This window comes from Macaca fascicularis, chromosome 1, assembly GCF_037993035.2.
Source record: "Macaca fascicularis isolate 582-1 chromosome 1, T2T-MFA8v1.1".
NCBI classification, from domain to species: domain Eukaryota; kingdom Metazoa; phylum Chordata; class Mammalia; order Primates; family Cercopithecidae; genus Macaca; species Macaca fascicularis.
Genome location: NC_088375.1, coordinates 68,129,579 through 68,141,909, shown reverse-complemented (window position 1 = coordinate 68,141,909; position 12,331 = coordinate 68,129,579). Strand labels below are relative to the sequence as shown.

The 12,331-nt window shown below is 43.3% G+C and overlaps 1 protein-coding gene across 14 annotated transcripts in view; it reads right to left on the bottom strand.

Moving 5' to 3' along the window:
• Positions 1-5,369, bottom strand: part of HHAT (hedgehog acyltransferase) — a 348,264-nt gene extending 342,895 nt beyond the window's left edge. For 10 of the 14 annotated variants that reach the window (XR_012432735.1, XR_012432736.1, XM_005540736.5 and 7 more), the window contains exon 1: positions 4,814-5,016. Coding sequence is in view for 1 of the 14 variants with exons in the window: in XM_065541250.2 (XP_065397322.1) it covers positions 4,814-4,907 (94 nt within the window). In the remaining 13 variants the exon portion in view is untranslated. Of the gene's footprint in view, positions 1-4,813; positions 5,017-5,220 lie in introns of those variants that run through there. The other 4 variants (XM_065541220.2, XM_065541231.2, XM_065541217.2 and 1 more) reach the window with 2 other exon arrangements.
• Between the last annotated feature and the right edge of the window lie 6,962 nt (positions 5,370-12,331).

Below are 12,331 nucleotides of genomic sequence, written 5' to 3'. Positions count from 1 at the left end.
TGGTGAACATCTGTAATCCCAGCTACTGGGGTGGGTGAGGCATGAGAATTGCTTGAACTCGGGAGGTGAAGGTTGCAGTGAGCCGAGATTATGCCACTGCACTCCATCTTGTGTGACACAGTGAGACGCTGTCTCAAAAAACCAGAAAATCATGGTAGTAAGAGCAGGTCTGATGACTGTCACCAGGAAAAGTCAGATACTTTCATACCACAGATACTTTCATACCACAGTGTAGCTTTTGAAAATACTACAAAATACCATTTACGTGGGCATCACTACTTTGAAATTACAGGAGTTATTTGCTACTGCACTGAATTTGTTTTTACTTTTTAATAAAAGTTACTTACTATATTAATAAAGAAGTACATATACTCATAAATTTGGAGCTTTTTTAGTTTTTTCACTTTATTATTTAAGAAACAGGGTCCCACTCTGTCATGCCAGCTAGAGTGCAGTGGCCTGATCATAGTTCACTGCAGCCTTGACCTCCTGGGCTCAAATGATCCTTCCTCCTCAGCCCCTCAAGTTGTTGGGACCACAAGTGATGCTAGCACTGGGGAGTGGCTGCAAATACAGATTAGCATTAACAGAGAGGTTTGACTACACAGAGACCATAATAAATCAATTGCTTGCAGACTCATATCAAAATCCTATCAGTGAGTGTCAAGCAACAAGCTGCGTCTGGTGGCAGGCTTTATAATGGCAAGTAAGTTGATGTACTTCCACTGTACAACCGCATCCGTGGGCAGGCTTTAATCAGAATCTGACACCTATTTTAGTCCACTCATGGCCCGCCCATTATTTTATTTACCACTTCCAGCTGTGCCTGTTTCCTACGCTGCACATTTGTCTCAGTCACAGTTTTGGTAAGCCCACAAGTTAACCCTAGCCGAAATGAGAAAAAACAAACATCACTGGTAAGCTTCTTTGAAAAGGGGGAAAGACCCAATGATGAGACAGAAGACGCTAAGACTGCCAACAAAAAGAAAGCTGCGTTTAAAAGAAAATACCAGGAGTCAAACTCAAATTACAGGTTCATTGCAACAGGTGATTCACATTCTCCAAACCCACTTTGTATAACATGTGGCTACTGGCTATCCAATGAAGCCATGAAACCTTCAAAACTGCTTCACCACATAGAGACCAAGCACCCTGCATTAAAAGACAAACCTTTGGAGTGTTTCAAAAGAAAAAACATAAGCACAAAGAACAGAAGCAATTATTGAAGGCTATCATTTCATCAAATGTGTCTGCAATGAGAGCATCATTCTTAGTGGCTAACCATATTGCTAAAGCTAAGAAGCCCTTTACTATTGGTGAAGAGTTGGTCCTGCCTACTTCTAAGGACATTTGTTCTGAACTTTTAGGAGAGGCTGCAGTTCAAAAGGTGGCATGTGTTCTTCTCTAGCAGCATAACTAGGCGAATTGAAAGAGCAGAAGATATTGAGGCACAATTGTTAGAGAGGATTAATGAGTCACTGCAGTGCGCAATCTGGATTGACTAGTCTACCAATGTTGACAAGGCAACAATGCTTGTTTTTATGTGATACGGTTTTCAGGAGGATGTGCATGAGGATGTTAGATGCACGAGGATGTGTCACTTGCACTTTTGTTGCTAACCAACACCACAGCTGCACAACTATTCAAGTCTTTGAATGATTACCTATCAGGAAAACTGAATTGGTCATTTTGGGTAGTATGTGCATGAGCAGAGCGACTGCTACGGCTGGTTTCACTACTCAGGTCAAAGAGGTCACTTCTGAATGAGTCTATGCACTGTGACATCCATAGAGAAGTGCTGGCTAGCCGGAAAATGTCACCTGAACTTAACAACGTTTTGCAGGATATGATTAAAATTATTAACCACATTAAAGTACATGCCCTTAACTCACATCTGTTCACGCAGCTTTATGAGATGGACGTAGGGCACACACATCTTTTATACACAGAAGTGGGATGACTAAAGATAGATCACTGGCCAGAGTTTGAGTTATGAGGGCCACTCCAGGGATTTCTTTTAGAAAAACAGTCACCACTGGCAGCACATTTCACAGAAGGGGTTGCAAAACTTGCTTACTTGCTTCCCTCCTCAGTGAACTCAATCTGTCCCTTCAGGGGAGAACTGTGTTCAGGTCAACAGATAAATGGCTGCACTCAAAACCAAACTGGAATCATTGGGGCGACAAGCGAACACGGATTTCTGACATGTTTCAAACATTAGCAGAGATTTTGAAAGAGACTAAGTCAGGGCCTTCTCTCTCCCAGCTGGTGCATGATCACCTATCTCAGCTTTCAAGAGTTTGAGCATTACTTCCCAACTACAAGAGACCCACGAACTGGGAAGGATCCTACACCCATTTGTGAATAAGCCAGGTGAATTGACTTTGTCCATGCCAGAAGAGGACCAGCTGCTTGAGATCGCAAATGATGGGGCCCTAGAAGTACGTTTGAGACGACTTCACATCTCCATACATTCTGGATTAAAGCCAAGGCGAAACATCCTGAGATTGCCACAAAAGCACCAAAAAGCCTGCTTCCATTGCCAACATCCTATCTTTGTGAAGCAGGGTCTTCTGCAGTGACAGCAACCAAAATGAGACTATGGAGTAGACTGGACATAAGCAAACAGACTTTGCGTGTCAATGTCTACCAACACCATCAGATGGGACCGCCTAATTGCAGGAAAACAAGCTCAGGGGTCCCACTGATTCTACTCTATGGTGAGTTGTATTCATTGTATATTACAATGTAACAATAGAAATAAAGTCCACAATAAATGTAATGCAGGGGGGGCATGGTGATTCACATCTGTAATCCCAGCACTGTGGGAGGCCAAGGAGAGGATGGCTTGAGTTCAGGAGTTCGAGTTCAGGAATTTGAGACCAGCCTGGTTGACGTGGTGAAATCCTGTCTCTATTAAAAATGCAAAAATTAGCCGGGTGTGGTGTCGCACACCTGTAAGCTACTCTGCAGGCTGAGGCACGAGAATTGCTTGATCCCGGGAGGTGGAGGTTGCAGTGAGCTGGTATCGTGCCACTGCACTCCAGCCTGGGTGACCCAGCAAGACTATCTCAAAACAAATAAACAAAATAAATGTAACGCGCTTGAATTATCCCAAACCATCCCCACTCCCCCGGTCCATGAAAAAATTATTTTCCATGAAACCGGTCCTTGGTACCAGAAAGGTTGGGACCACTACTTTAGGGAACACTTCCCCCTGGGCCAGGTCCATCTGGAAGCTGGGGGTGCAGTTAAGGCCCATGCTCGCAAATTCGTGATGCTACCTACAGAGCTCCCAACATCTGGCCACCCACAAAAATGGTTGCTCCCTCCAGAGACTTGACTTTCACCCTAAGTTCATCCATCTAACCTACTCCCAAGGAGGGGACAAAGTAAACAGCAGATAAAGCACAGGCGTTGATCCAAAAGAGGAGTCCAAAACCCAGCCCTGACATGTACTAGTCTGCAGCTTTGGCTCCCCTCCAAGGCTTTCTCTATCCCACTGTGAAAAGCTATACCACCACCTATCTTTCCCAGTTACTGTAAGGTTTAGAAATAATGTATCTAAAGCACCTAACAAGCACATAGTCTCCTTAAATTAACATTAATGGAATCTCTCAGGTCAGAGCTGTCCTTATCAAACACTTATTCACAATTAAGGACTGACTGGCAACCAGAAAGGAGGGAGAAAAATCACAGGGAAAATGGAACATGAGGAATGGAAGGGGGAAAAAATCATTCCTCAAAGTCTCCTTCAATTAACTACCACTTCTTCAATGAAGCCTTCCCTCTCTTCTCCTTGCGTTCCCATAGCACTTAATCACATTGAAATCGGTCCTTAGCTCTGAGAATGAATGAGATGCCAGGCGCGGTGGCTCACGCCTGTAATCCCAGCACTTTGGGAGGCCGAGGCGGGCAGATCACCTGAGGACAACAGTTCGAGACCAGCCTAGCCAACATGGTGAGACCCCCGTCGCTACTAAAAATACAAAATTAGCCGGGCTTGGTGGCGCATGCCTGTAATCCCAACTACTCAGGAGGCAAGGCTGGAGAATCGCTCGAAACGGGGATGCGAAGGTTGCAGTGAGCTTAGATTATGCCATTGCACTCCAGCCTGGGCGATAAGAGCCAAACTCCGTCTCAAAAACACAAACAACAACAAAAACAGAAAGAGACAGAGAAGCAATGTCTCACTCCCACATAATGCAAGCCTCCGAGGATGCCAAATGCCCTAGCTCTACAACCTTGATCCAAGAGCAACGAACACAGGTAGTAACACATTTTTTAACACAATGCTACCCGTAAAGCACCTCTGGTGAGGATTGGGGGGAGGGGTTTTCCGCATAAAGACCTGTCACCTGAAGGTTAGACTCAGAACAGAGGAAGGAAACTGAGTCCTGAAGACAGAACGCAAAGGAAGTCTCTAACTTTAGAGTCCCTAGAGTCACAGCAGGCAGGCAGGCAGGCGCACCGCTGATACTGCCAAGGGGACCAGAGTTCGCAACTCCCCGCAGCAGTGCCGGAAGCTGGGGACGAAGCCAAGGAGAGAGGACGCCAGCTGGGCCGTGCGCGGACATGTCCCGGCGCCCAGATCCCCGCCTTTGCCCGGGCGCACTGAGCGCGCGGCCCCCGCCGCTTTTGTCTCCTTCGCCCGACCGGGAACTTCCTCTGTCCCGCCCTCGGGCGCGCACACGGAAACTGGGGTAGGAAACGGAAAGCGTTTTGTGCATTTTTTTTTTTTAACGAAGTAAACTGACGCAGAAAATTCACCATCTAACCTCCCCAGGACCCCCTACGGTCACCAGTTACCAACCTCCGGGCTGTCCCGGGCGGCGGCGACGGCAACGTTCACGCGAGCCGCGAGTTCCCAACACCCCTCTTTCGGCACTTCCGAGTCCCAGCGACATCGGCGGCGGCTGCGGGCTTCCCCGGGACGCCACCCTCTTTCCCCCGGAGCTGCCCTTTGGAGGAGTAGTCCAGCGCGCGTCCTCTGAGCACGCCCCTGCCGCCGTGCCCGCGCGCCCTCCGCGCCCGGCCTCGGGAACCCGCGGCGCTCCCGGGGCGGTGGCGAGCAGGCCGTGCTGCTGCAGGGGGACTGGCCACAGAGCGGCCTGCCTCTCCGAACCGCGTGTGCCCCGCCGGCGGCCCGGGACCCCTAGCCCCGCTCACCCCTCGGCTGCTGGTTTCCACTGACCCTGGCGTGTATATCTCTCCCCCCACCTGTATGTTCATTGCAGGTGTGGGGCTGCCTGCAAGTTAATTGCAGAGTGGAAGTCACCTGAAACTCGAGGTGGGCCTTCATTCCAACACCAGTGGTCCCCACCTACGTTTTGTAGGCGAAAGGAAGGTAGTTCGGTGCGGTGGAAAGAAGGCGGGCTTTGCAGCCCTGGCAGTTTCGAGGGCTTGCTGTGTGAACTTAGCCCCTGTGAGCCTCCCTGTCCACCTCTGTAAAACAGAAATAAACTTCCCTGCTTTTCCTTGTAAATTAGAGTGAAGATCAAACAGAATAAACTTTATGAATTGTAAAACAACTTACAGAGATCACTACTGCAAAATGGGTACGAAGATTTTGATTGCGTTGTGAAAAGTGAAAGATCTGAAGATGCCCCAACGGGGTGTAATTGGCACGATGTTGCTGCTCGGAGGCCTCCAAACCTGAGCCAACAGACAGGCTTGCCAGAGTTCTACAGACTAATTTCAGCATACTCACCTGGCTCTCCTTAAAACCTCGGGCTTTTCGATCCCTCCCCAAACCAAATGAATCAGACTGTCCATGGCAGGGGCGGCTCAGGTGGTTCTATGATAAGGTAAAAGTGGATAACTCTGCCCTAGGCAGCAGGGAAATGCGGAAGCTGTGCTCTCAGAAATTTCATCTAGCAGTCATTGTAATGGTCGAGAGGATTATTTTAACGATTGTAGAATTCTCCAGGAAACCAGAGTATGAACTCTCCAAGAGCTGGAGTCATCTTTTCTTTCTGCTTTCTCCCAACCCACCCACCCCAAAATCTAGTACAGAATGGTGTTCAGTAAGCAGGTGTTAGTAAACTAGCCCCAAATAGGAGTGCCAGATTTAACAAATAAAAATACAGCATACTCAATTAAAATTGAATTTCAGGCTGGGCACGGTGGCCCACACCTGTAATCTCAGCACTTTGGGAGCCGTAGCAGGAGGGTCGCTTGAGGCCAGGAGTTTGAGACCAGCCTGGCCAACATGGTGAAACCCCCTCTCTACTAAAAATACAAAAATTAGCCGGGTGTGGTGGCCTGCGCCTGTAATCCCAGCCACTTGGGAGGCTGAGGCATGAGAATCGCTTGAACCGGGGAGGCAGAGGTTGCAGTGAGCTCAGATAGCACCACTGCACTCCAACCTGGGTGACTGAGCCGGACTCTGTCTCAAAAAATAAGTACATAATTTCAGGTGAACAATATGTAACTTTTTAGTATCACTATGACCCATGCAATATTTGAATATACTTGTGTTTAAAAAAAGAAAAAAGTACTTACAGGAAGCTTGTAATCCCAGCACTTTGGGAGGCCAAGGTGAGCAGATAACTTGAATCCAGGAGTTTGAAACCAGCCTGGCCAACATGATGAAACTCCATCTCTACCAAAAAAAAAAAGAAAGTTTATCTGAAATTCAAATTTACATCCTAGGTATCTGAAAATCAAATTTAACTGGGTATTTTATCTGGCAACTCTAGATCCAAGGGTTTGGCAGAGGGAGTGGTGGAATAAGAACTCAACTCAGGTAGTGTCAGACTTAGAGACAGGGATGTGATAACAGCTCCTACATAATTTCTAAAAGATGCTGTTGTTAATATAGGTTCAGTGTGATTTAACCCCTATGTATAAACACACTTCAAATTCACCAGAGAACACAAAGGAGATAAAGGTAGATTTAAACACAGGCAATCAGAAACATCAATTAAATAAAAATAGCCAAAAATTATGTGTGTATATATATATTTCAGAGAGAGTCTCACTCTGTCACCCAGACTGAGTGCAGTGGCATGATCTCAGCTCACTGCAGATTCAAGCAATTCTCATGGCTTATCCACCTGAGTGGCTGGGATTACAGGCATGCACCAGCCACCACACCTGGCTAATTTTTGTAATTTTTAGTAGAGACAGGGTTTTGCCTTGTTGGCCAGGCTGGTCTCGAACTCCTGGCCTCAAGTGATGCACCTGCCTCAGCCTCCCAAAGTGCTGGGATTACAGGTGTGAGCCACCATGCTTGGCCATAATAGCAAAAATTTAAAGATTAGCAATAGACTGGGGTATTTGCAAGAAATTTGCAAAGTGTTAATTTTAAAATTATATATAGAGTTAATACAATCAATAAGAAAACATTAGAAACCAATTATAGACGAGCAAGACACATTTATAGACAACCCACTAGAAAAAGGAGGAGGGAAATAAAATTAGGAAACAAAATATATTGCAAAAAGCTCAACGAAATGTATAGTAAAATAAGAACACACAATTTTCACACATTAAGTTGGCAAAAAATTAATAAATAACATTACAGCCTGGCATGAGTGCTATGTGATAGCACTCACACACAATGTTTAGTTGGGTAAGCAATTTGGCAATATGAAAACCCTTAAAATTTATCAAAATCTAAGAGAGGTGGGGCAAGATGGCCAAATATAAGCCTCTACCAATTGTCCTCCCTTCGAGAACAACAAAATGAACGGCTATCCACAAAAACACACCTTAATAAGAACCAGAGATCAAGTGGGCCATTGCAGTACCAGGTTTTAACTTTGTATCACTGAAAGAGGCACTGAAAAGCGTAGAAAAGACAGTCTTGAATTGCAGACGCTACCCCTCCCTCATCCTCCAGCAGCAGCTGGGGAAAGATTCTTTCAGATCTTATGCAAGACCACTAAGGTGGTACCTCTGAGTCTGCAAGAGCCATAGCATTCCTGGGCTTGGGGTGCCCCCTAATGCAGAAATGACTGCAGTGACCCAAAACTAAGATCACAACACCCAAGTCCCTTTGAATACCTGGAAAGCCTTCCCAAGAAGGATGAGGACAAACCCACACTGTGAAGACTACAATAAATACCTAACTCTTCAATGCCCAGACACTGACACACATTCACAAGCATCAAGACCATCCAGGAAAACATGACATCACCAAACAAACTAAATAAGGCATCACTCCCAGAATGACCTTTCAGACAGAGAATTCAAAATAGCTCTTTTGAAGAAACTCAATGAAATTCAAGATAACATGAGAAGGAATTCAGAATCCTATCAGGTAAATTTAATGAAGCAATTGAAATAATTGAAAAGAATTAAGCCCAAAATTCTGGAACTGAAAAATACAATTGATATGCTGAAGAATGCATCTGAGTCCTTTAATAGCAGAATTGATCGAGTAGAAGAAAGAATTAGTGGGCTTAAAGACAGACTATTTGAAAATACACAGTGGGAGGAGACAAAAGAAAAAATAATTTAAAAACATGGATCGCGCCACTGCACTCCAGCCTGGGCGACAGAGCGAGACTCCGTCTCAAAAAAAAAAAAAAACAAAACAAAAAAAAAAAAAACATGAAGTACACCTACAAGATCTACAAATTAGCCTCAAAAGGCAAATCTGAGAGTTATTGGCCTTAAAGAGGAGGTTGAGAAAAGATAGGGGTAGAAAGTTTATTGAAAGGGGTAATAACAGAGAACTTTCCAAACCTAGAGGAATAGATCAATATCCAAGTAGAAAAAGGTTATAAAACGCCAAGCTGATTTAACCTAAATAAGACTACCTCAAGACATTTAATAATCAAACTTCCAAGGGTCAAGGATAAAGAAAGGATACTGGCCGGGCACAGTGGCTCACACCTGTAATCCTAACACTTTGGGAGGCTGAGGCAGGTGGATCACCTGAGGTCAGGAGTTTGAGACTAACCTGACCAACATGGGGAAACCCTGTCTCTACTAAAAATACAAAATTAGCCAGGCATGGTGGTGGGTGCCTCTAATCCCAGCTACTTGGGAGGCTGAGGCAGGAGAATCACTTAAACCTGGTTGGCAGAGGTTGCAGTGAGCTGAGATTGCATCACTGCACTCCAACCTGGGCAACAGAATGAGACTATGTCTCAAAAAACAAAATAAATTTTAAAAAAAGCTCTACAATGGAGCGCCAATACGTCTGGCAGCAGACTTTTCAGGGGAAACCTTACAGGCCAAGAGAGAGTGGCATGACATGTTTAAAGTGCTGAGGAGAAAAAAAATTATCTTAGAATAGTATATTCAGTGAACCATATCCTTCAAACATAAAAGTATAGAAATAAAGACTTTTCCAGACAAAAAAAGCTGAAGGATTTTTCATCAACACCAGCCCTGTACAAGAAATGCCAAAGGGAGTTCTTCAATCTGAAAGAAAGGGACGTTAATGAGCAATAAGAAATCATCTGAAGGTGCAGAACTCACTGGTAATAGTACATACACAGAAAAACACAGAATATTTTAACACAGTAATTGTGGTGTGTAAACTACTCATATCTTGAGTGAAAAGACTGAAAGAGGAAGCAATTAAAAATAATAGCTACCACAACTTTTCAAGACATAAACAATACAATAAGATAGAAACAACAAAAAGTTAAAAAGTAGGGTAAGCAAGTTAAAATGCAGAGTTTTCATTAGTTTTCTCTTTGCTTGCTTGTTTGTTTATGCACTCAGTGTTAAGTTGTCATCAATTTAAGATAATGTGTTATAAGATATAATTTTCAAGCCTCATGGTAACCTTGAATCAAAAACATACAACAGATACACAAAAAATAAAAAGCAAGAAATTAAAACATAACCACCAGAGAAAATCACCTTCACTAAAAGGAACGCAGAAAGGAAGGAAAGAAGGAAGAGAAGACCACCAAACAACCAGAAAACAAATAACAAAATGGCAGGAGTAAGTCCTTACTTATCAATTATAACATTGAATGTAAATGGACTAAACTCTCCAATCAAAAGACGTAAGAGTGGCTGAATGGCTTTAAAAAACCAGAGGCTACACTTCTCAGCCTGTAAGATGGCCACCCTGCAGTCTGCAACCTTATATAAGAAATAAAGTCTGTTTTCTAAATGTATAAAAAATGTGTGATTTTATTTTAAGCTGACACATGTCAGAATTTCCTTCCTTTTTAAAACTGCTAATATTCCATTGTATGTATGTCACACATTTTTTCCATTTATCTCTCTATGGACTCTTGAGTTGCTTTCTTCTTTTGGCTATTGTGAATAATGCTGCCATGAACACAGATATACAAACATCTCTTTGAGACCCTGCGTTGGGTTCTTTTGAGTATATACCCAGAAGTGAAATTGCTGAATCATATGGTAATTCTGTTTTTAATTTTTATGAAGAATTGCCATACTATTTTCCATAGAGGCTGTACCATTTTACATTCCCATCAACAGTGCAATTTCTCCATATCCTCACCAATACTTGTTATTTTTTTGTTTTTATACTAGCCATTCTAATCATTATGGGGTAGTATCTCCTTGTAGTTTTAATTTACATTTCCCTAATGATTAATGATGTTGATCATCTTTTCATATGCTTATTGGTCATTTACATACCTTCTCTGGAGAACTGTCTAATCAAGTCCTATGCCCATTTTTAAAAATTGTATTGTTGGTTTTCTTGTTAAGTTGTAGGAGTTCTTTACACATTCTGGATATTAATCACTCATCAAATATATGATTTGCAAATATGTTCTCCCATCCCATGGGTTGTCTTTTCACTCTGCTGATTGTGTCACTTGATGCACAGACATTTTAGTTTTGGTGAAATCTAATTTAACTATTTTTTCTTTTGTTGCTTTTTTTTGTTTTTGTTTTTATTTTGTTTTTTGAAACAGGGCCTCACTGTCACCAAGGCTGTAGTGCAATGGCACATTCATACCTCACTGCAGCCTCCATCTCCAGGGCTCAAGCGATCCTCCTGCCTTAGCCTCCCAAGTAGCTGGGACTATCAGGATATGCCACCATGCCTGGCTAATTGTTTTTATCTTTAGTAGAGAAGAGGTCTCACTATGTTGCCCAGGCTGGTCTCAAACTACTGAGCTCAAGTGAACCTCCCACATCGGCGTCCCAAAGTGCTGAGATTACAGGCATGAACAATCATGCCTGGCCAGTTGCTGGTACTTTTAATGTCATATCCAAGAAACCAATGTCATGAAGATTTTTTCCTGTATTTTCCTCTGAAATTTTTATAATTTTAATTCTTATGATTAGGAGTTTGATCCATTTCAAGTTAATTTTTGTATTTGGTATTAGATAAGGGTCCAGCTTCAATCTTTTGCATATGGTGATCCAACTTTCCCAATACCACTTGTTAAAAAGCATAAACATCTTTTAAATGCCAGGGATTGGAGTAGAAGGAATGGATGGTAGGAAACTAAGTTCCTTTTGGAAATGAGAAATAAGATTAATGGAGTAAACCAATGTCAAAGTCTAAATACCAGGAGAAAATTTGGGTTGGGGAGAGTGTAGATGGGAGGAGAGGGAGAAGAGGGAGATTCTCCCCCACCTTTAATGCTTCACACACAGGCAGAAGTGGCTGAACTTTGAGGATCTCTGCTTCTCTTGGAGCAGTAAGGCCTCTGGACCTTCCCGACTTGGAGCCAGAGCAGTCAGCCCTGAGGCAAGACATGACCGGACATACCTTGGCTTGAAAGGCTTCAGTTCTGACTACAAGCAAAGCCAAGGAGAGTCCTCCCTGAAGTTGAGAAGCAAACCAGAAATAGAGTAAATAGAGCAAAATTGATGATAATTGAGGTTTAAAGGAGGGAACCAATTTGTGCCTTGGTATTGTATTTCCTTAAAAACAAAAATACCAAAATTAGTATATAAATGTGAGTAATAAATGGTCAGTCCCTCTCTATACTATTACTTTAATCATAAGTCATTAATCAGGCACCTGCACTGGGTGTGTTTTCTCTCTGACTCTCAATTAGTAGAATCTAAGTATTCCACTGGGGCATCCCATCCAGACAGACAGACCTGAGTATCTGGTAGCAACTCTCCAGACAGAAAAACTGGTGCTTAGGAGGGATTAACCAGGCCAATCCTCCTTTTAAGTTCAGCCGTGACTCAGCCACAGAATTATACTCATTCAACAGAGGCACAAATGGTTGCTAAGACTTCATTGATAGAGGCTGGAAGACAAAGGAGTGAATTTCTAATTACAAAGATTCACACTCAAGGAGCAATCATGAGCTATTTTGAAGGATTCAAGGATCTACCCAACCCTGACCATCTGGCATAGGCTTTTGTCTGCTCCACCTATAAGAATGTCCACCCTGGTTTATTGTGATTTTCAATAATC